General features: G+C 37.4%; 1 protein-coding gene across 6 annotated transcripts in view; it reads left to right on the forward strand.

The window, feature by feature from the left end:
* The window catches only part of SENP2 (SUMO specific peptidase 2), a 40,348-nt gene that overhangs the window by 1,858 nt on the left and 14,620 nt on the right, over positions 1 to 23,870 (forward strand). For 2 of the 6 annotated variants that reach the window (XR_009540707.1, XM_060150223.1), the window contains exons 2-14: positions 338 to 393; positions 3,871 to 4,004; positions 4,661 to 4,727; positions 6,602 to 6,692; positions 9,939 to 10,107; positions 12,218 to 12,321; positions 14,009 to 14,103; positions 14,678 to 14,729; positions 17,230 to 17,293; positions 19,075 to 19,251; positions 21,005 to 21,136; positions 22,567 to 22,770; positions 23,766 to 23,845. Coding sequence is in view for 5 of the 6 variants with exons in the window: in XM_060150223.1 (XP_060006206.1) it covers positions 338 to 393; positions 3,871 to 4,004; positions 4,661 to 4,727; positions 6,602 to 6,692; positions 9,939 to 10,107; positions 12,218 to 12,321; positions 14,009 to 14,103; positions 14,678 to 14,729; positions 17,230 to 17,293; positions 19,075 to 19,251; positions 21,005 to 21,136; positions 22,567 to 22,770; positions 23,766 to 23,845 (1,425 nt within the window). In the remaining variant the exon portion in view is untranslated. Of the gene's footprint in view, positions 1 to 337; positions 394 to 518; positions 555 to 2,321; positions 2,517 to 3,870; positions 4,005 to 4,660; positions 4,728 to 6,601; positions 6,693 to 9,938; positions 10,108 to 12,217; positions 12,322 to 14,008; positions 14,104 to 14,677; positions 14,730 to 17,229; positions 17,294 to 19,074; positions 19,252 to 21,004; positions 21,137 to 22,566; positions 22,771 to 23,765; positions 23,846 to 23,870 lie in introns of those variants that run through there. The other 4 variants (XM_060150225.1, XM_060150226.1, XM_060150227.1 and 1 more) reach the window with 4 other exon arrangements.

The raw sequence follows: 23,870 nt of genomic DNA on the forward strand, positions 1-23,870 counted from the left end.
TCTTAAATCATTTCTGGAGAGAAAAGGAATAGCATGGTCCTAAGCTTTTACCTATATTCATTTACTAGTTAAGTGATTTCTGACCAGTTTCCTGTTTGTACTTTAGCCAGACTACAGATTATTATGTAATAGGGGGTTTTGGATCTCATATAGTTGAAACCATAGTGTTACATCCTCAAATGATAAAGGCCTACTTATAGCATAAACGTTAGTTGGATCTCATTTTATGACAAAGTGAATGGAAGGAGGTGTGTTGCACAAATAGTAAGCTTACTTGTAGGAGTGCATATGTGTGTATATGAATATATGCATATATATCTCTTTTCTCTTTTTTCAGCACTCTGCTTTCTACAGTGGACACTGATGAAATACCAGCCAAAAGACCGAGATTAGGTATTAAATATTAATTTTAAAAGTTAGTTTTTTAAATAAGAAAAGTTTATGTGTGGACAAAATTCAAAAGATAAAAAGTACATACAGTGAAAAGTAAGTCTCTTTCCTGTCCCTCTTCTACTCAGTTATCTTCACTAGAGGTAACCAGTGTTAGCAGAGACGTAAGTATCTTTCCAGATAAATAAGCCTGTATGTTGAAAGTGCATTTCACATTTCCGAATCTTCCTATAAAGAAAAGGTGCTTTTTAAATTTGGGGGAGAAAACACTGTAAAAACTACTTCAAACTGAGTCGTCTAGTTCAGATAGGTGAGTGAACCACTGTAATCTGTTGCCTCAAATTGTTTACTTCCCTATATCTGAAGGGCTAGGCATTGCTTGGTAGAAGAGAATAAAACTAGATTAGAGTAAAGGGAAAAGGCACAGTGGAATACTATAGTAATATTTTCCTCTTTCTCAAAAATGCATGTGAATTTGAATCTACCTCCGGATGAGGTAGAGTGGACATGTTTGTGTTAAGACTTCATTTAAATCCAATGAGTGCTTATTGAGCCTGTCTTACTGTTGAGCAATGTGTTCTGTTCCACAGGAAATACAAAAATGAGTATGACAGGGTCTCTATTTTTAAGGACCTTAAAATTGTAGGGGGTGTATGATTATATAGTGGGGGGTTTTAAGACAAGTACATAAATAATACTAATGTCTATGAGGATATAATAAGTGATATAACAAAGGTAGTAACAAAATACTGTCCAATTTTCTTCTGGTTAAGAGTCTCAGTAGGGCTTCCCTGGTGGCGCAGTGGTTGGGGGTCCGCCTGCTGATGCAGGGGACATGGGTTCGCGACCCGGTCCAGGAGGATCCCGCATGCCGCGGAGTGGCTGGGCCCGTGAGCCGTGGCTGCTGAGCCTGTGCGTCTGGAGCCTGTGCTCCGCAACGGGAGAGGCCGCAGCAGTGAGAGGCCCGCGTACCACAAAAAAAAAAAAAAAAGAGTCTCAGTAAATATTTGATGAAGGATCTAATATGTGAAATGAGTCTTGAAGGATAGATAGGGTATCGACAGAGAGCAATAGGAAGGAAAAGCATTCTAGGCAGAGGGAACAGTAAGGGAAATTGTGTAATTCAGGAAGTAGCAAATAGAACTTAGTGAAAAAGTTGACCAAAGAGAGAGTTCAAAATACAGAGGGACTTTGAATGCCAGGAATTTATACTGAATTCATTAGGACAGTATTTCCCAAAGCACAGGATAGATACCAATTCAAGAAATAAATGATTTTAGGAGATACAACATTCATAGCATTAAGTATCATCTGAATTATGTTATAAACTAAAAATGTTGTATCCTTTTCAGTTATTTTAAATTTCTGATTATTTTAAGCAGAAAACATGTTGATTTAATGCTAGTATGTATTTAAAACTTGTCTAATACATGCTAATCTTCCCTTTTTTAACAGGCCCAGCTAGAACTTAATATTGTTGTTTTCATTTCTTCATAAGGCAAATAAGGTTGCTTTACATCAACAGTAGTAATATAAAGTTACCTTTCACAAATACATTTGTTTAGCAAAAAAAAGTGAGTCAATTTTATAGAAAAATATAAATAAACAGCTGTATGTGGTTAAAAACAGAAAGCAAAAAACTTTGATGATGGTATTAGAGAAGGTTCCTGAAATAATTCTTGTATGTTAAGGTTCTCTCCGTCCATGATTTCCACGAAATATATATTAAGATTTTCTGACTAGAAACTGTAGAAGGGAACATAAGCCAAGGGGGAAGCAGTGGGTAGCAGAGATAATACTTCTGGTAGAGTTTGTAGAGGTCTCTAGCAGTGCTGGCCAATAGAACTCTCTGAGATGATGGCTATTGAGCACCTGAAGTGGGGCTGTGCAACTGAGGAACTGAATTTAATTTTAATTAAATTTAAACTTAGGTAACTACCTGTGGATACTGGCCCCTATATTGGACAGTATGAGTCTGTTGGCTGCTTTGGAGACAAAAAAAGGAAGAGTGAAAAGAAGAAGCAGCTTAGAATTGCAGACTCATGATCTTACAGATGAAAGGGATCTGAAGCGATCTACTTAGTCTCAGCAAAATAAGATGGTCTTATCTTCATTTTACAGATGAGGTGGGCCTTCCTGCCTGCTTTTTTCTTTTAATCAATGAGCTCTTTTGACATAATTTTGGGGCATACTCAGATTTTGACAAAACTTATGGGAAAATAAATATCACAATACTTTTTGTGCGCACTTATGTTATTATGCATTTATGTTATTATGAGTACTTCCTGCCGTTTGGAGTCTGGATGCCAATCTGGATGATAAGCACCAATCCCTAAAGTTCTTTTTCTCCCATTTATAGCACAGTAGAATGTAAGTGATATCCCTCAACATTATTAGAGGGATAACCTGGAATCCTCTCCAGTTCCTAAAATGAGAAACAAGGCATTTGCAAAGTTTGGTACTTCTAACTATAGTGACAGATTACTTCAAATTGGATTCTACTTTACGCATCTTGCACATCTTTCTTGTTGTTTAAGTTATTCCCCTATCTTCCTGGAAAGTATTTTATATCTTATATGTTCTGGAGTGCTTGATGTTTAAAAGCCACCATTTCACTTTCAGGGTATTTTTCTCTAAAGCAGAATATGGTTAAGATGATGACTCTTTTATCTCAAACTAGTGCTTTAGAAAACCTTAATTAGGAAATAGAAAGGAAATTGTAGAAAACAAATCAGCAGTGTAGGAAGTGAGAAGGGGGTAGTGTGATAAAAGGAGGAAGTGGGGAAAGCATTGAAATCTACCCCTCCCCCTTATTTATTTGCTTACTTATTTTGTAATCTTTATTTTTGGTGGCAGGGAGGGGTGAGTCTGAGATCTTCCAACACATCTTCTCCAGTAGAGGCATAGCTTTGTTTCCTCCTTAGACGTTTAGGAGCCACATATCTTATACTTCACTAATTTCCATCCTGGATATAGCCAAGGTAGTAAGTAGTTGTTTAGGACAGCTATATTGTTAACCTGCCTGAGAAGTAAGGACAAACCAGTGAGTAAATGGTAATGCTTCCTAGAATTCTGCCATACCTGTAACTATATGTTCCAGGTTGTCTAAGTTATGCCCTTATGTCTCTGGAAAAGATTTATTTTACAGTATATATTTTGGGGAACTCATTGCTTAAAAGCTGTCATTTCAGGACTTTTTTTTGTGAATCACTATGTGATTTGCTAAAATGATGGTTTCATGCTTTTGTAACCTCCTAGATATTTTACTAAAAAAAACCCCAAAATGCTAATGCTGGAATTACAGTTATTCAGATATGAGAAAAATTATTTTTACAGGTACCTTTTTCTCTCAGTGGTTGAAGATAGGACTTCTAATAAAAATTGAGAGAGGCCTTTTCTAAGATATAATTTTTTTTTTTTTTTTTGCTAAAAGTTTAAGTACTCTATATATGTATATGTAATCTATATTACACTTTCTAGGTTGCTTTATTCACCAAGTGAAAAACAGTCTCTGCAATGCTGCCAGCTTATTTGGATTCCCATTCCAGCTGACCACAAAGCCCATGGTGACTTCTGCTTGTAATGGAACACGGAATGTTGTCCCTTCAGGAGAGGTCAGTGGGGATAAGGCTTCACCGGGGCTACTGGTCTTTGTACTTAACCATTAAAGTTAAATTTTAGAAATATTCTCTTTTTAGGAATTAATATGTAGAATGACTTCTTTCCGAAATGTTCATGTCTTAATTAGCCTTGATATAGAGACCAAAAAAATGAAAGATTAAGAAATTGCACATTTAAAAAATATTTATAAGGAGCCTAATTACTAATACAGTTGACCTCTGAACAATGCTTGGGTTATGGGCCCCAACTCTCCACACAGTCAAAAACTCACATAGTTGGCCCTCCAGATCCTTAGTTCTGCATATCTGAGGTTCTGCATCCGTGGATTCCCAACCAGTAATCATGTAGTACACTAGTATTTACTGTAGAAAAAAAATCCACATTTAATTGGATCTACAGAGGTCAGACCCTTGTTGTTCAAGAGTCAACTCTACATCTGGTTTTCTTGTTTAAGTATGTGTGAAGAATCTGGAATTGTTACTTTTTACATCATTTTGTGAGTCTTCACAAATTAAACCTTTGGTCTTATTGATGAAGTTTCTTCTGTGAGGTAACTAAATCATCACCAATAGAGTGATTTTTTTTTTTCATATTAAGACTTATTTAAATTCTAAGAGTGAATACAGAGATGATTCTTTTTGATTTTAAGGTATTTTCGAACTCTTCATCTTCTGAACTGACAGATTCCGGATCCTGGAACAACATGCTGAAACTGGGTGAGGTGGTCAAGAACATTTCTGATTCCCTACCTCCTCCTGCCTGTGTTCTCTGAGTTTTGGGAATGTGAAAGGAAAACACTGATTTGGCTTCAGATGAGAACACAGATATATTCTCCCTACCATTCTAAAAAGCAAATAGCTTTCCTTTAGTATTATCTTTGAATTTACTGTTATGTTTCCTGTTTGCTTTATCAGTGTCTTTAATGTGACTTAGATCAGGGCTTATTTATTAAAAAGAAAAAAAAAAAGTGTTACCTGAGAGCTTACTCTGTCAGACACTGTGCTAAGTTATCAGGAATAGCAAAATAATAAAACCTTTAGTAGCAAAATAACAAAACAAAATAATAGAATAATAAAACCTTTAATAACAAAATAGCAAAATAACAACATAATAAAATAACAAACTCATAAAACCGTGCCTTTGAGGGACATCATCTGATGGGGGAGCAACCTTAGGTTCCCAGTTCTCATGGTTTTGTGGATTAGGAATCTCTATATCATCCTTAGACCCCGAAATTGAATTGTAATTATTATATATACTATATAAAATGCTCTGGTGGGGAAAAACAGGAAGAAGCCAGAGTCCTGAAAATGATTGTGATCTCTGCCACACAGATAAGCTTGTAAAATTTGAGAGGAAGGGGGAAAAAGAGCTTTTAGAGAAGTTGTGGGTTCAGAAAATTGACATACAGAGAGGATGGTAGATTTATCTTGTGCCTGAAGTACCAGCACTATATTTCTGTGGGTTTGTGTAGCCTAGTCAGAGAAGCATGGGTATTCCTAGGGCAGATTTCTTATATAAAGAAATCCACAATCTCAAATCGGAAATGCTTGGAGATATGTTGGGAATTCCACATTTTTCAGTTGTTTATTGAATATTATTTAAAAAACCCCAACAGGATTGAACATTGATTCAAGTCAGGTTTTACAAACAAATGAATGCAGGTCAGTTCATGTTTTGCTGCTACTGACTTAAGAAAAAACGTTGAGCTTTAGACCTCTTTGCATTTTGGAGTCCTCAGGGACTCCAAACCCCTGTAGTAGCTCCAGCAGATAATGTGGCTGACGAAAATTTTGTTACCCTTTTTTGAGGTATAGTAACCATCTCACAGGTATTAGAAGCTTCCAGGGAAATGTAGTAACAAAGCAGATTTTCATTTAAAAATACTTCTGTTTTCTTGAGAAGAAGAAACAGTTTGAAAAATTTACTCAATTTGATTAGATTACAGAGTTTATAATCATTGAGTTCTTCATGCCTTTTGTTGGCCCCAGCAAGCAAAACTAGTAAAACTTTCCTATGAATTGTTACTACTTACCTGAGAGCAAAGACAGACTAAGCTTTTCCTTTAACTTTTACAAAATGTGTGCTAGAAAGTAATAGAATTTGAAAAAATAAGATATTTAGTTCTACAGTATAGACTGCTCACAGATTTTCTTTTTTTAAATTTAATTTATTTGTGGCTGCGTTGGGTCTTTGTTGCTGCAAGCAGGCTTTCTCTAGTTGCGGCAAGTGGGGGCTATTCTTTGTTGTGCTGTGTGGGCTTCTCATTTCGGTGGCTGTTCTTGTTGCAGAGCATGGGCTCTAGGTGTGTGGGCTTCAGTAGTTGTGGCATGAGGCCTCAGTAGTTGTGGCTCACGGGCTCTAGAGCATAGGCTCTGTAGTTGTGGCACATGGGCTTAGCTGCTCCACAGCCTGTGGGATCTTCCCGGACCAGGGCTCCAACCTGTGTCCCCTGCATTGGCAGATGGATTCTTAACCACTGTGCCACCAGGGAAGTCCAGATTTTCTTTTCTAATGCAGACTGTTCACAGGTTTTTTTGTGTGTGTTTTTTGTTTTTCTTTTACAATTACAAATGGTTTTCAAAAATAGGTAATAAATCTCCTAATGGAATAAGTGACTATCCAAAGATCAGAGTGACAGTAACTCGAGATCAGCCACGCAGAGTCCTGCCTTCCTTTGGGTAAGTGTTAAGTTCTGCCTTTCTGTAAATGGAAACTTAGTAATTTTTAGGTCCTCACTCTTGCTAGGCATTCTCACTTTTATTCTATTATGTAATCTTGTTAAGTAACTACTCTGAGGTTAGTAACTTGCCAAATATCATACAGCTGGTGAGAGACGTACTCAAGTGTGTGCTACTTTTTCTATCATATGCCTATATATCATATGCCTATATAATCTGATTTTGAAAACTTTAATTTTTAAAATTATTTTTAATTTTTATTTTTTTGGTCTCACCATGTGGCTTGCGGGATCTTAGTTCCCTGACCAGGGGTTGAACCCAGGCCCTCGACAGTGAAAGCACTGGACTGCCAGGGAATGCCCTTTAAAACCTTTTAAAAAAGAATTGTCACTCACTTCTAAGCTTTTTTTTGAAGTATAATATGCATTCAGAACAGTGCAGAAATCATGTATACAATGAACTGTTATTATTTTATTAGTAATTTTCTTCTCTCTGTGTTCTCACTTTCTGGAACTTCTGTTGCTTGGATATTGGACCCTATGGATTGATCTAATTTAATTTTTGTATATATTCTCTTTTGTTTTTGTCCTTACCCTTTTTTTAAAAAAATCTTCTACCACTGAGATAAACATATATGTATACTTTTGTGGGGTTTTTTTGGCTTCATAGTTTTTAAGTTGTAAGCATCCTCCCACTTCCTATTCCCCATGGCTTTTTCTTTCTCCAACCATCGAATTCTTATTATAGAGATACAATATCTTTTCTTATCTCTCTAAAGCTGTTAATTATTTTAAAATTTCTTCTCCTCCTTGCTTTGTCTGCTTCCTTTGAGTTACTCCTCCCCCTTTGGTTTATTTTGGTTTTATCTTTCTTATAAGTTCTTATTCAAATACCTGGTAATCCTTGGCTGTCCACTCATGTTTGAAAATGAGACACTAACTATAAAAAGTAAGGCTCCCTGGAGGTGGCTAAATGGCTGATTGTAGGATTAGGAGAGATAAAGTAAAAAATGATTGTGGAATGTCCTGTGCCAGCAATTAAAGGAGCCCTAAAAACCTGGGGACATTATCAACATGACACAGGAGGAAACTTGAAGGGGCTTTCACTGGCCAGTTGGGGACAATTTAAGCATCAGATGAATAAAGACAAGAATACACATGTTAATAAATAAATACATAGTGTGGGAGGAAAAGGTCTTTATAGTAGAATGCCAGCTAGTAAGTGTAGAAGGAATGATGGAATTAGAAAATCACCATCTTTTAACTGTCTCAGTAATAACTGATATATACAGGAATTGTCAGTTGAGCTAAAACTAGTAAGTAAAAGTTTGATGAAGTATGGAATATTTACATAAACTCAGAATTTTTCCCCACAAATGACTTACTAATTATAAAGGGAAAAATAGTAACTTCAGAGTGGAGAAACCTGCCTGACGCCACCTTAACCAAAGGATCAAAGTTTAAATCACCCACAGTGGGCAAACTCACATCCTGGCCTCCAGATACATTGCACTGAACAGGACATCATCACCTAATGTAGTATTTCTGAAAAGATCAATAATCTGAATGTAATTATGAGAAAACTGGTTAAGCTGAAACTAAGGTTAATTCTACAATCAGGCTTATACTCTTCATTTTACTCTTCATTCATACTCCTCTTTAACCTGTGATTATTTAGAAGGGTAGAATTATATTGTTTAATTTCCAGATACTTGGGGCTTTCCAGATATCTTTCTGTTACTGATTTCTAGTTTAATTTCCTTATGGTCAGAGAATATACTTAGTACGATTTCAGTCCTTTTAAATTTGTTAACATTTGTTTATGTCCTAGAATATATTCAGTCTGGATATTCCATGTTCATTGAAAAGAATGTGTATTCTGCTATTGTTGGGTGGAGTGTTCTGTAAATATCAGTTATTAATAGTTTACTGATAATGTTTTACAGATCTTATTGATTTTCTGTCTACTTTTTTATTGATTGATGAGTATAGAGTGTTGATGTTTCCTACTGTAATTGTGGACTTGACTATTTCTCTCATCCAGTTATGTCAGTTTTTGCTTCATGTACAGTATTTTGAAACTCTGTAGGTGAATACATTTGACCTAGATTCACCAGTTGTTATCATTTTTCCAGTTTGCTTTATCATTCTCTGTTATATGTACATAATATTTTTCTCTGAATCATTTAAGAGTAAGTCTTAGACTCATGCCCCTTTAATCATAAGTACTTGAGTGTGTTTATTTCTCAGAATGAGGACATTCACTTACATAATTGCAGATTACCAAAATCAGAAAATTTAACATTGATATAGTACTATTATATAATCTTATTTAAATTTCTCTATTATAGAGATTCTTTTTTTCTGGCCCACAATTCAGGGCAGGATCATGTATTACATTTAATTTTCATGTCTCTTTGATCTCCTTTAATCTGGAACAACGCCTCAGCCTCTCTTTGTCTGTAATAGCATGAATATTTTTAAAGAGTACAAAGCATTGCTTTTGTAGAATCCCTTAATTTTGTCTGATGCTTACTCATGATTTATTTTAGATTATGCAAATTTTTTGGTAAAAATACTGCATATGTGATGTGTCCTTTCTTAAACCTCACATCAAGAGAGGTATGATGTCAGTTTGTTCCATTATCGGTAATGGCAAGAGAGGCAGGCTCTATCAACCAGCAACAGTGACTAGGTGAGGGCTTCATGGCTTCGCATTCTTTAGCATTTATTAATTTAGTATTCATTAATTTAGTATTCAGCAGATACTGATTGAGTGCCTTTTGGCTTAGATCATGTACCAGGATACGGTGGTGGAAGGATGAAATCTCTGTTTTCATGGACTTTAAAGTTTAGTGTGGGATGCAGTCCCACAGTGGCACCAATAATTAATCAATCACACCAATAGTTAATTTCAGTGATGCCAAATGACTAAAGGAAAAGTGTAGTACCAGAGGAGGGTATGTTGTGTAATAGCGAGCTAAGCCAGAGTTGGAGTTGGAAAATTGGGCATGAGGAAAAAGGCAAAGGCTTTCATGTGGAAGCCCTGGTGACTGGGAATAGACATTCCATAGCAGAATTCTGGGGTGCCCTCTGCTCTAGAGATCTAATTTTTGTGAATGGTGGTTGTCTGATTTGCCATGAGCAAGCTTAACCTGAGACAGCTTAATCACAGGATTGTCTGGAGCTTAAATTCCAGCAATTTAAGCCGTTTGGGAATAACTTTTTCTTTTTTTTTTCCTCTCAGTTTTACTTTGAGCTCAGAAGCCTATAATAGAAGACCAGGTGGCCGTCGCCATAGCAGAGGCAATCTGGAGAGTTCCTTAACGTGGAAGCCTCAGGAACAGGTTGTAACAGAGATGATTTCTGAAGAGGGTGGCAAGGGTCTGAGGCGTCCCCGTTGTACTGTGGAGGAGGTAAGCCCTTTTAGCCTGATCTCTTTTAAAAGCAATTTTAGGAATTTGGGTGGGGTGGGGATAAATAGTATATGTTCTGTGGTACAAAATACAAAAGGTATAAATGGGTGTACAGGGACTGTAAATTTCCCAGTCTCCCTTCTATATCTGGCCCCTATTTGACTCCAATGCTTATATGTATTCTTCTGTATATATGTAGTCAATTTTCAGGTAAAGGAAAGAAAAAGGAATCATATTAGGAAAAGGTACAATTATAGATTCTTTCTCTTTGGGTGCCTGAATTATTCTAACTTGTTTCTTGTATAAGCTGTAATAACTGTGACTAAGTAAGGGAAGTAAATGGTGTACATGTCTGCTTTTTCCTTCCATTTTTAGGGCACCTAGCATGATGTCTTCATCAACAATCTTCCCTTCCCTCTTGAAGTCTTCACTTATTCCAGGAGAATTTAGAACTATTCCTGTCTCTGGCATTTCCCCCGGACCATCACCTATTGCAATTTGCTAGATGGTTTTCTGAGCCACTTGGCTTAGTTCATCAAAGAAATGTTTATTTGGGTCCCAGGTGCTCTGCCAGTTTTCAGCAATTCAGAATTGAATAAAATATGGTCCCTGTTCTTTAGGAGCTTATACATTAATTGTTGTAATCAGCAAGCAAGTAGGCAGAGAAAGGAATGGACTGCAGCCCTGGAGGGGATTTTAAGGAGAGGTATTAAAGTAGGCTTCAGCACCTCCTAGATAAGAAATAAGGGACGGGACTGAGCAGATATGTATGGGGTATACACAGGCCATATTCTAGAAACATTAGAAGGTAGTATTAGCAAGGACATACTTACTGGTTAAGTGTGATATAAGGTTAGATGGAATAGCCTGAGTCCCAGATTTCAATCTTGGATAAATATGTGTCACTGACCAGGATACCCTATGTGTTTAGGGGAAGGTGATGACTTCAGTTATGGACATTGTTTAAAGTGCCTGTGAAACACGCAAGAAGACCTGTCCCGTAGACTTTTGGATATATGGGAGTTTTGAGAAGAAGGCAAGCTTAGGGACACATTGCTGAATCTTCTGCATATTGGTGTTAGATAAATCAAGGGAGCTGAAGAGATTATTCAGGGAGAGTATGTAGTGTGAGAAGAGATAATGGGCAGAACCATCGACATTTACAGGGAGGCAGAAGAAATAATCTTCAGTGGAGACTGAGAAGATAAGAAGAAGTTAGGAGAGGGGCTTCCCTGGTGGTCCAGTAGTAAAGAATCCGCCTTCCAATGCAGGGGATGCAGGTTCGATCCCTGGTTGGGGAACTAAGAACCCACATCCTGCGGGGCAACTAAACCCATGCACCACAACTACTGAGCTTTTGCGCCTCAATGGGAGCACCTGTGTGCTACAAACTACAGAGTCCACGCGCCCTGGAGCCCACACGCCAGGGCTAGAGAGAAGCTTGCGTGCCGCAACAAAAGATCCCATGTGCCTCATCAAAGATCTCGCGTGCCACAACTAAGACCCGACACAGCTAAAAAAATAAAGAAAATAAATAAATATTAAAAAAAAAAAAAGAAATCAGGAAAGTGTATTGTCCAGGAAGGCAAGGCGAGGTTAGCAGGGTGAGATGCTGGAGAGAGAGGTCAATTGACAGAAGAGCTGAAAATGTGTCCATTGGATCTGGCCATAGAGGGTCGTTAGTGACTTTGGTAAGACCAGTTCTGTTTCGGAAGCTGAATGTTCTGAATATGCAAGTGGATTATTTCTGCTGAGTTTTTTGTGGTTTACCCAGTTTCACTGTCAAAAACTCAGATGCTGTCAAGGTCTAGCAGATAATGTAAATGAGTGAAATGGGCTGGAGTGAATAGGTGACCAAAGGGAATAAATAGTCTTAACATAGCTCCAGATTGTTGATACAGTGTTTCAAAAGAGACCAGATGTTACTGGATTTTTCTTTTTAATTTATAAAGTTGGTAATTAAAGGAATTAAAAGAACACTAAAATACAAAAACACTGTGCTGGCGAATGAAACACATCTATGAGCTGCATTTGACCTCTTAGTCTTCGTTTATGATTTAATTATAGGTTTGATGTGCTGGTAGTTATCTAAATGCTTTCTTTTATTTAGGGTGTTCAAAAAGAGGAGAGAGAGAAATACCGAAGGTTATTGGAGCGACTTAAAGAAGGTGGTCATGGAAACACTGTTCCTCCTGTTACTTCAACTCATCATAGGTAAAGATGCATTACCAAGATCAATGCTTTGCCAGACATCTTTTTCCTTATTTTTGGAGACGGGATTGGTGGGAAGGGCTTTGTTGAAAAAAGAGATTAATATTGAGAGAGTGAGCCCTGTAATTTGTCTCTACTGATGGATTATATAGAACAGTGGTTTTACAAAATAAAATTTTCTGTTAGCTTTTGTTCAAGTGAACTCTTACATAAAACTCTGACACAGAAAAGTGGATTCACTGGTTGAAGTCAGGTTCCCAGGGAGCAGAGAGTTTTTTCAACCTCCCCAACACAAGTTTCTCATGACCTCTGTCTTCCTCTCTTTTTCCCCCTCATCTCCCCCGCTCTTCCCTCCCTTCATCTCCTCCCACCCAGCCCCCACCCCCACCCCTGCCACGTACACATAGTCTCTGAGGCATCCTAGTGGATGCATCTTAGCACAGTCGGAAATCTTCCACTCTAGAGACAAGATTAAACTCATCCCAGGTCATAAGAAGTTTTCCTTACAAGACTGCTTGTTAATTAACTGTGCTGAGTTGACCAAACAGATGAGAATGGCAGAAGGAATTGATGTCTGGGCTTTTATTTCCCTGTAAACAAGGGAACAAAAAATATGTGAGCTCAGGTTTGAGGTCTACTTGATAATTCTAACAAGCGGTGTGAGAATACACAAGAGGGGAGTCCCAGAAATTATGTAACAGTAAGTTGAAGGTGAAGAAGTCACGAGACTGTCTAGCTTCTTGAATGCAGAAATAACAAGAATTTTAACTTTGGGAATTTTCACTTTGGTTGTGAACTTTAAAAAGAAATTCAGGGACTTCCCTGGTGGCATAGTGGTTAAGAATCTGCCTGCCAATGCAGGGAACATGGGTTCAAGCCCTGGTCCGGGAAGATCCCACATGCCGTGGAGCAACTAAGCCCGTGCGCCACAACTACTGAGCCTGTGCTCTAGAGTCCGTGAGCCACAACTACTGAGCCCTTGTGCCACAACTACTGAAGCCCGCGTGCCTAGAGCCTGTGCTCCGCAACAAGAGAAGCCACCGCAATGAAAAGCCCGTGCTCCGCATTGAAGAGTAGCCCCTGCTCACTGCAACTAGAGAAAGCCCACTCCCAGTAACGAAAACCAAACACAGCCAAAAAATAGATAAGGAAATTTATTTAAAAAGAAATTCAGTTTAGTCAATCAGAATGTTCATATTTTTTTCCATTTTGACTAGCCACTGTTGGAAGCAGCAGTATACTTCATGAACTATTGGTTTTGTCATGTCAGCAAAATCCTCAAACTATTTTGCTTATTATGTTTTTTTGTTTGTTGTTCTTTTTCTTCTTATGTTCTTTTAATGTGTTGTTTTGGGATCCATTTCAGTATATCGTTTAAAATTTTTCATCTTTTAACTTGGGTGTTATCATGCTGAGATTTTTCAGTCAAGGTGGTGCTGGGGATTGAGAACATCCACTTTTATAATGGAGAAACTGGAGGTTAGGTAACTTGGCTGGAATATTAGAATCAGGATTAGACTCCTTTTATCCTAGTCCCAGATGATGCTATGTTGCACCCTTTCTCTTGTAATTTGACGTTTCTGGGTTATCAATAACTCCTGTTTGGAGAAGCTTACCAGAAAGAGATAATGAATACTTATAATAGATTTTCCTTTTGTATCTGATCTTCTTCACTTTTTGTGTTTCTAAGTTCTCAAAGAAGTCAGATGGACACATTAAAGACCAAAGGCTGGGGGCAAGAGCAAAGTCATGGAGTCAAAACAACTCAGTTTGTTCCAAAACAATGTGAGTTCCCAGATTTAGCTCTATCTTAATAGTCTTAATATATTGAACTTAGTTCAAGTGCATATAAAATTGAAAAATGACATACTAGTAAAAGATGGTGTACCAAACTTTAAAACATTATCAGACCCCAGGGCATTGATGGGGTACCACCAGTACCAGTAGTTTATTAAAAATGCTATTTCAAAATAAAGCCAATTTATAAAATACCTCTTGATTATTATTCCTAGCTTCTATATCGTAGTGTATATTTTGTGAGCCTAAAATTAATTTCTTTGTATTCCTTATATTAATTTCCTTGTATTTCTCCACTTGCTGTTCACTAAATGACACTAAATGATAGCTTACCAGATGAGCAGATATTAGTCAGTTTACACTAAAGATAATACTTAGAAAGAGATTTATGCGTTTTTAAGCAAATTAATTTGTATGGAGGCTAATGTCTTTGGAACCCATTTTAGCATTTCAGTGTAAATTAATATCTTGATACTTTGGAAACCGTAAATTGAAATTCCAGCTATATGATTGATTAATAAAGGAAATGCTTTTTTTTCTTTTTTTTTTATCATCCTCACAGATAGAGTTGTTGAAACAAGGGGACCTCTATGTTCAGTGAGAAGTGAAAAGAGGTACATGGTTCAGTTTATTCTAAGTTTTCTTTGACATATTATTTTCTTTTTTTTTTTTAACATCTTTATTGGGGTATAATTGCTTTACTATGGTGTGTTAGTTTCTGCTTTATAACAAAGTGAATCAGTTATACATATACATATGTTCCCATATCTCTTCCCTCTTGCATCTCCCTCCCTCCCACCCTCCCTATCCCACCCCTCCAGGTGGTCACAAAGCACCGAGCTGATCTCCGTGTGCTATGCGGCTGCTTCCCACTAGCTATCTACCTTACGTTTGGTAGTGTATATATGTCCATGCCTCTCTCTCGCTTTGTCACAGCTCACCCTTCCCCCTCCCCATATCCTCAAGTCCATTCTCTAGTAGGTCTGTGTCTTTATTCCTGTCTTACCCCTAGGTTCTTCATGACATTTCTTTTTTCTTAAATTCCATATATATGTGTTAGCATACGGTATTTGTCTCTCTCTTTCTGACTTACTTCACTCTGTATGACAGACTCTAGGTCTATCCACCTCATTACAAATAGCTCAATTTCATTTCTTTTTATGGCTGAGTAATATTCCATTGTATATATGTGCCACATCTTTATCCATTCATCTGATGATGGACACTTAGGTTGTTTCCATCTCCGGGCTATTGTAAATAGAGCTGCAATGAACATTTTGGTACATGACTCTTTTTGAATTATGGTTTTCTCAGGGTATATGCCCAGTAGTGGGATTGCTGGGTCATATGGTAGTTCTATTTGTAGTTTTTTAAGGAACCTCCATACTGTTCTCCATAGTGGCTGTACCAATTCACATTCCCACCAGCAGTGCAAGAGTGTTCCCTTTTCTCCACACCCTCTCCAGCATTTATTGTTTCTAGATTTTTTGATGATGGCCTTTCTGATTGATGTGAGATGATATCTCATTGTAGTTTTGATTTGCATTTCTCTAATGATTAATGATGTTGAGCATTCTTTCATGTGTTTGTTGGCAGTCTGTATATCTTCTTTGGAGAAATGTCTATTTAGGTCTTCTGCCCATTTTTGGATTGGGTTGTTTGTTTTTTTATTATTGAGCTGCATGAGCTGCTTGTAAATTTTGGAAATTAATCCTTTGTCAGTTGCTTCATTTGCAAATATTTTCTCCCATTCTGAGGGTTGTCTTTTGGTCTTGTTTATGGTTTCCTTTGCTGTGCAAAAGCTTTGAAGTTTCATGAGGTCCCATTTGTTTATTTTTGTTTTTATTTCTATTTCTCTAGGAGGTGGGTCAAAAAGGATCTTGCTGTGATTTATGTCATAGAGTGTTCTGCCTATGTTTTCCTCTAAGAGTTTGATAGTTTCTGGCCTTACCTTTAGGTCTTTAATCCATTTTGAGCTTATTTTTGTGTATGGTGTTAAGGAGTGATCTAATCTCATACTTTTATATGTACCTGTCCAGTTTCCCCAGCACCACTTATTGAAGAGTCTGTCCTTTCTCCACCGCACATTCCTGCCTCCTTTATCAAAGATGAGGTGACCATATGTGCGTGGGTTTATCTCTGGGCTTTCTATCCTATTCCATTGATCTTTCTGTTTTTGTGCCAGTACCATACTGTATTGATTACTGTAGCTTTGTAGTATAGTCTGAAGTCAGGGAGCCTGATTCCTCCAGCTCCATTTTTCGTACTCAGGATTGCTTTGGCTATTCGGGGTTTTTTGTATTTCCATACAAATTGTGAAATTTTTTGTTCTAGTTCTGTGAAAAATGCCAGTGGTAGTTTGATAGGGATTGCATTGAATCTGTAGATTGCTTTGGGTAGTAGAGTCATTTTCACAATGTTGATTATTCCAATCCAAGAACATGGTATATCTCTCCATCTATTGACATATTATTTTCTTACTTTATAAACTGTATTTATGAGTAACCATGTCTGAGGAATTGTGAACTCTTCTCAGCTCTGGTAGCTGGTCAGCATATGTGGGTACATAGGTAGCTCTTGTGTCATATGTCCACCCTAGCTTGGGAGGGTGCCCTTCTCCCCTAGGCATTAGAGGTTGGGAGGCATAGGTACTGCTTAGATAAGAGCGTGGGTGTGGTGGGCATTTCTGGTGGTCAGCATCTCTAGTATATGAACAGTGAAGGCAGTTCTGTGTGCCTTAGGATTTTGGATGTTGGTTCATTTATAGTAGAGTTTGGTAAACTATGGCCCATGGACCAAATCTGGTCCACCTGCCTGTTTTTGTAAGTAAAGTTTTATTGGACACAGTCATACTCATTCATTTACATACTACTTTTGGCCACTTTTAAACTACAATGAAAGTTGAGAAGATGTGACAAAAACCATAAGACCTGCAAAGCTAAGATATTTACTATCTGATCCTTTTTAGAAAAATTTTGCTAACCTTTGGTTTAGAGGACTATATAAACTCAAGGCAATATTTGTTTACAATTATTAAATCTTCTTTCTGAAACTAGTTTAATATGTATCAGATTACAGTCATCCAGTCTGTAATCTCTCACTTTTTTTCCTCAGGTGTTCAAAGGGGAAACTATCTGATACAGAGAAGACACTTGGAATCAGACTAGAAAATGAAGGTGTAAGTAGAAACCCTAGTTAAATTTTATGTCTTTTACTCTTTCACCTGACTTATGTTAAAATTTTGGGCCCATGAAAAATAAGAAAGATACGATATACGTTACTTTGATTTCTAATTCCGTTGTTTTCTTTGAAGAAGCAGCAGGCATTGAGGATACACACCTTTGGCTTTCTTCTGAGTTGCAAGATTTTTATCTCTGTGCTATCGAGACCTTTGTAAGAGAGACTAACTTGCCTCCATCCCAACCCTTATCTGTGTTGCCTGGCTTCTTTTGGAGAATTTTTTAAAACCATACATCTTTAGGGAAAATAGTTGTTCGGCACTTTTCAGATTCAAGATTTCATATTTATTTGAAAATATTACCAATCTTCTGCTTAATTGGATTTTACATTTTCTATATAAGTATCAGAATAAGAAGTGTCCCAATGATCTCCATAGCAATACCAACATTTTAAATAATAGTGGCAAAGTGTTTACTAAGCACTCCACATCCAAAAGAATTATATTCCTAAACTAAATGCAAACTTGAAGTTTTAGATTATTTCATATTTTAGGTAATAGAAATACCAAAGTTTAGGGAACTGTTTTGTGTTAAGTATCAGTCTGATCAAGATTCTCTTTTCCCATTTGATATCTTCATAAGAACTAGTCTTAAGGCTAAGTCATAGTCTTAAGTCATGATCTTAAGTCCTAAGTCTTAGATTGTTCCCTTCTCTAATGTATTTGTTACCTGGCTAAAGACTACATCCTGCTTCTATCCTTGCTGAACCTGAAGGCATTGCGATCTGGGACCATGTGGAAGGGCCAGCAGCTACTGGTTTCCTAGGACCAGTATACCTGGCAGTTAGCTCGAGTAAAGAGCACTGGCTACGTGTGTTGAGAGTGTAGCTCTAGTCCAATGCTCTATTTCTTTTTTTTTTTTTTTTTTGCGGTACGCGGTCCTCTCACTTCTGTGGTCTCTCCCGTTGCGGAGCGTAGGCTCCGGACACGCAGCCTCAGCAACCATGGCTCATGGGCCCAGCCGCTCCGCGGCATGTGGGATCTTCCTGGACCGGGGCACGAACCCATGCCCCCTGCATCGGCAGGCGGACTCTCAACCACTGCTCCACCAGGGAAGCCCCCAATGCTCTATTTCTAAATAAATTTCCTAATTTTAGATAAATTTGCCTACCAGATGACTTAAGTTCACTATTAACAGTTATGCAGAGTCATGATAAGGAAAGATTCTTATCAGAGTTTCTGGGATGCTGGCAAAATTCTGTTTATTGACCTGAATGGTGGTTACATAGGTGTTAATATTACAAAAATTAAGTGGCACATTAATGTTTTGTGCATTTTTCTATAATATATAATTACTTTTTTAAAAGGATGAAGTAGAACAAGTTTACTTGGTATAAGGATAGAAGTGGTTTATTTTGAGTGGTGGGATTATGGGTCATATTTTTTGCTTTTTTAAAGCTTTTCAAAATGTCTTTTACCTATATTATTTTTAATTGAAATAAGAAAACTGAAAATACTTTTCTTGCTACCTCCAGGGAAAACAAATGTTCTGCTTCATGGTTTATAACTGAGGTGTCCTGTTGTGAGCCTTAGGTCTTGAAATATTTTTGTTCCCTCTTCCAGGGACAGGCAGATATGCTTAATCTACTTTACTCATTTGGGGATTTACTAATTCTCTTTTCTTTCAAGATAATGGTGCTGTTTTATATTTCATGTGTTACGTATGTTTATATGTGCAAGTATCAAACATGTCAGTAGAATATGGGAACTTTTTTGATCAGAGGAGGGGACTCCAGCTGGAACCTGACTTATCTGAAGAAGTGTCAGCCCGACTGCGCCTGGGCAGTGGAAGCAATGGCTTACTCAGGAGGAAGATTTCAATACTTGAGACAAAAGAAAAAAATTGCTCAAGCAAAGAGAGGGATAAAAGGACAGATGATCTTCTTGAACTTACAGAGGTATTGTTTCTTGTTTCTTGTGTTGATCAGAATAAGGGGCATGTTTTTAAATAACCTCAGTTATTTAAGACTTGAGTGAATGTTTTGTTTCGAAGAGTTTCTCCAGGCTAGGGAATGTATGTATGAAGGAAATCAGGCCCAAGGGCTGGTCAGTCACTGGCTACACTGATCATTAGTGATCTGTGAAAGTGGCCTAAGGAATTAGATTAATTTCAGCAAATGTGAGTAGACAGGATTGTCACATATCTTGGAATATAATGGGTTCTTTGTAGATTCTTTTTCTAAACTTAAAATATTTTGAGTTACACTGTATGGGTTTGACATTAGGAAGGAGTTCATTGCAGTTCTTTTTTTTTTTTTAAACATTTAATTTTATTTGTTTATTTTTGGCCAAGATGCATGGCCTGTGGGATCCCAGTTCCCCAACCAGGGATCGAACCCAGGCCCAGGCAGTGAAAGCACCAAGTCCCAACCACTGGACTGCCAGGGAACTCCCCTTCATTGAGGTTTTTGTTAAGCGATCATGGTTCACTAAAATGCCCCTTTCAATGATTATTGTATTTGAAACGTTTGTGTAAGTAAAAACTTATAGAAAACAAGGAAATGAAGGTAGTTAAAAATTCTCATTTTAAAGGTGAGCCCACATCTTGACTCCTCCGTTGTTGCGGTAGTCAGTCCTATTCAGTGAATATTTATTGAGCACTTACTATATGTTGGGCATGCAGGTGGAGAGAGAGAGATCCATAAAATTGTGTTTAGTGGGGGGGAGCAGTATTGAAAATATTTGGATGAAATAACTTCTATTTGGTTTATAGATTCAGGCTTATAGCTTAAATATGCATTTCTCTTTGTAATTCTTTAGAATGATGCCATCTATTCAATAAGGTCTCAGTTGCTAGACTGCTGCCTAGTTTTCTAGTTTCTGCTTACTCTCTTCATGTCAAAAGTAGATAGAATGATCTCCTTGATTCCTAATTTTATTACTTTGCTGTTTTAAAATAAAAGTTCAGGAGGTAGATAAGGAAAGTATGAAAATGCTTTTATAGTATTATGAAAGGAGCAAAGGCTAAGGAGTGAGACACTCCTGTGTTCAAATCTTGGCTCTGCCTTTTAATTATTATATGACTTTGACCATGTAACCAAAATTCTCTGAGCTTTACCTCTTCTATAAAATGGTGATAATACTTTCCCCACAAGCAGGGATTAATGGTGTGCTTCAAGCATCTGGTACATGTTTGGCTCATGTATCCCACATGGTAGTGGGATAATTGAGAGTATACTTTAAATATTATTATCAAATTATTGTTTTCAGAAGTTAATAATTGAACTAGCATTTTTTATAACCATTAGTAGTAAGATTGCTTTGTGCTCCTAAATTGAAATTATTTCCTACTTCAATTTAGTAGGTCTTTGATGATCTGTTTTTCTTAAGGGTCAGGTATTACAGAGATAAAAAGCTTTTTTTTTTTTTTTTTTTGCGGTATGTGGGCCTCTCACTGTTGCGGCCCCTCCTGTCGCGGAGCACAGGCCCCAGACGCGCAGGTGCAGTGGCCATGGCCCACGGGCCCAGCTGCTCCGCGGCATGTGGGATCTTCCCGGACCGGGGCACGAACCCGTGTCCCCTGAATCGGCAGGCGGACTCCCAACCACTGCACCACCAGGGAAGCCCTGAAAAGCTTTTTTCAATCTCAGACTTTCAGTATCTGATAGTGGTTCCATATTAAAGTAGCAACCTCTGGACTTTGTAATTCAGGACATGGAAAAGGAAATCAGTAATGCTCTAGGCCATGGCCCACAGGATGAGATCCTAAGTAGTGCTTTCAAATTACGAATCACTCGAGGAGATATCCAGACCTTGAAGAACTATCACTGGCTCAATGATGAAGTAAGTTGTCTTTTTTTCCCCCTTTGACTATCATTATGCTTAGTCATTTTCTGTCTGTAACCATAGTGGTTTCTACACGATTAAAAGGGGCTGGTAAAGCAGCTTTAGTTTTTCTAAAACAAAAACATCTTAAACCTTAAAAACATGATTAATTCTGATTGTTTGCTGCCTTTAATTAGCAATGTTTCCCTCTTCTGCATTTGTGCTTTGTTTCATCCACCACTTACTAGTCTTAAGTGAGGTTTTTATAAATCCTGGGTGCAAGTGATAAATGGAAGGAAGCAAGCGATACTTTATTTTAGATGAATTCTTATAGGAGCCAGTTTATTTTTTCAATAATAAAGGAATATATTGATCACTGTATGTACACTATGTGATTTTTTACTTTATTTCATTTGAGTGATAACTGTAAAATTTGCCCAATTGTCATCTTGTATCCTTATGTATTTAGCTAAAGGTAGCTCTTGGTTCTTGCCAATTTCCCAGTTGGTTCTTTACCCAGCTGCTCAGCCCCTGCATTTTCTCCCTTTGCCTTCCTTCCTCCCCGCTATAACTAGTGACATATAAACACATTCTTGTAAAATTAGCATGTTTCTGTTTCACATTATAAATGTAATATGTTTATTATAGAAAATTTAGAAAATACAGGAAAAGTGAAGGAAAAACATTATCGTTTGAAAGTGGCACAACTCAAAAGTAAACAAAATACTAATGTTTTGGTGTATTTCCTTCCATTTAATTTTTTTTAATTGAGGTGTAATTTATATATAGTAAAATTCACTTCCAGTTAATATTTTTGCATATTTTGTGTGTGATATAGTTACATATACATTTTCATTGTTGCAGACTTTCTCCTTGAGTTCTTTCTCTTGTCTCTCTTACTCACATGCCTCAAAAGTACAGTCTCATTCCTTCTTAATTCCTCCCATTTTGCACTGATCATTTTTTTTAATACATTTATTTTATTTTTGGCTGCTTTGGGTCTTTGTTGCTGCGTGCGGGCTTTCTCTAGTTGCGGTGAGCGCGGGCTACTCTTTGTTGCGGTGCGCTGGCTTCTCACTGCGGTGGCTTCTCTTGTTGCGGAGCACGGGCTCTAGGTTCGTGGGCTTCAGTAGTTGTGGCATGCAGGCTCAGTAGTTGTGGCACACAGGCTTATTTGCTCTGCGGCTTATGGGATCTTCCCGGACCAAGGATTGAACCGTGTCCCCTGCATTGGCAGGTGGATTCTTAACCACTGCGCCACCAGGGAAGTCCCTGCACTGATCATTTTTTGTTTTCCATCTTCTGTCATAGACAGCCCTTTTATCCACTTCCTTAGTGCCTTCCCTTCCCTCAGCTTATTTTCTAATTCATCCTAATTGAGTCAGGTAGAAATCTAGTTTTGATAATATACTTGCCATATTCTAACATTTACTCTCTTGATGTTACAGGTCATTAATTTTTACATGAATCTCCTGGTGGAAAGAAATAAAAAACAAGGGTATCCAGCACTTTATGCATTCAGTACTTTCTTCTATCCAAAATTAAAGTCTGGGGGTTACCAAGCAGTGAAAAGATGGACCAAAGGGGTCAATCTCTTTGAACAGGAACTTATTCTGGTGCCTATTCATCGGAAGGTACATTGGAGCCTGGTGGTAAGTCGAGAGGTTTAATTGTTGGAGTTTGGATAATGACTGTTTTGTTAAATGCAGGCATAGTAACCACCGCTGTAAAGCAAATATCGCAATAAAGAGAGTGACATCAATTTCTTGGTTTCCCAATGCATATAAAAGTTATGTTTACACTACACTGTAGTCTATTAAGTCTGCAATAACACTATATCTAAAAAACAATCTACATACCTTAATTAAAAAATACTTATTGCTAAATACTTTTTATGCTAACCATCATCTGAGCCTTCAGTGAGCTGTAATCTTTTCACAATAGCATCAACGGTCACTGATCACAGATCACCATAAGAAGTATATTAATAATGAAAAAGTTTGAAATGTTGTGAAGAATTACCAAGATATGACACACAGACATGAAGTGAGCAAACACTGTTAGAAAAATGACGCTGATAGACTTGCTTAATGCAGGGTTGCCACAGACCTTCAATTTGTGAAAAATGCAGTGTCTGCAGAGCACAATAAAATGAAGTGTGCTGGTAATGAAGGCGACTCTTCTGTCTAGTGAGAGTCCTGTAGTATATGTTAAAGGCATACTCTGCAGAGTCCCTTCTTAGTTCTTGAGTTGAACAACTTAGAAAGCTACAAGACAGTCTGTAGTGGAGGAGCTTTGATTTTTAATAGGAATTTTAATACACGTGGGTTATTTTATTACTTTTGTTTACGAGATGATAACGGGTTTATTGTAGTAAAGGTATAAAGAAAAAGGCAAAAAAAAAGTCTCATCACTCTGAGAGGACCACTAATGTTTTAAGGAATAAGTTTCTATGCCTTTCTCTAGGAATAGAAAAATATAATTTTATAGACATGGAGCTCATATCATCTGTGATGTTTTATGAAAAATGTGTCTTAGAAATCCATTCATGTTGGTACATATATTTTTTTAAATGCTTATCTTTTTACAAATAAAATTCTCATTTTTTGTGATGGTTGTTTCTGGATGTTGCATTTTTCCATTATAGGTGATAGACCTAAGAAAAAAGTGTCTTAAATATCTGGATTCTATGGGACAAAAGGGCCACAGGATCTGTGAGATTCTCCTGTAAGTAAAGGCTTAAAAACTTCAG

The sequence above is a fragment of the Lagenorhynchus albirostris genome, chromosome 5 (genome assembly GCF_949774975.1).
Source record: "Lagenorhynchus albirostris chromosome 5, mLagAlb1.1, whole genome shotgun sequence".
NCBI lineage: Eukaryota > Metazoa > Chordata > Mammalia > Artiodactyla > Delphinidae > Lagenorhynchus > Lagenorhynchus albirostris.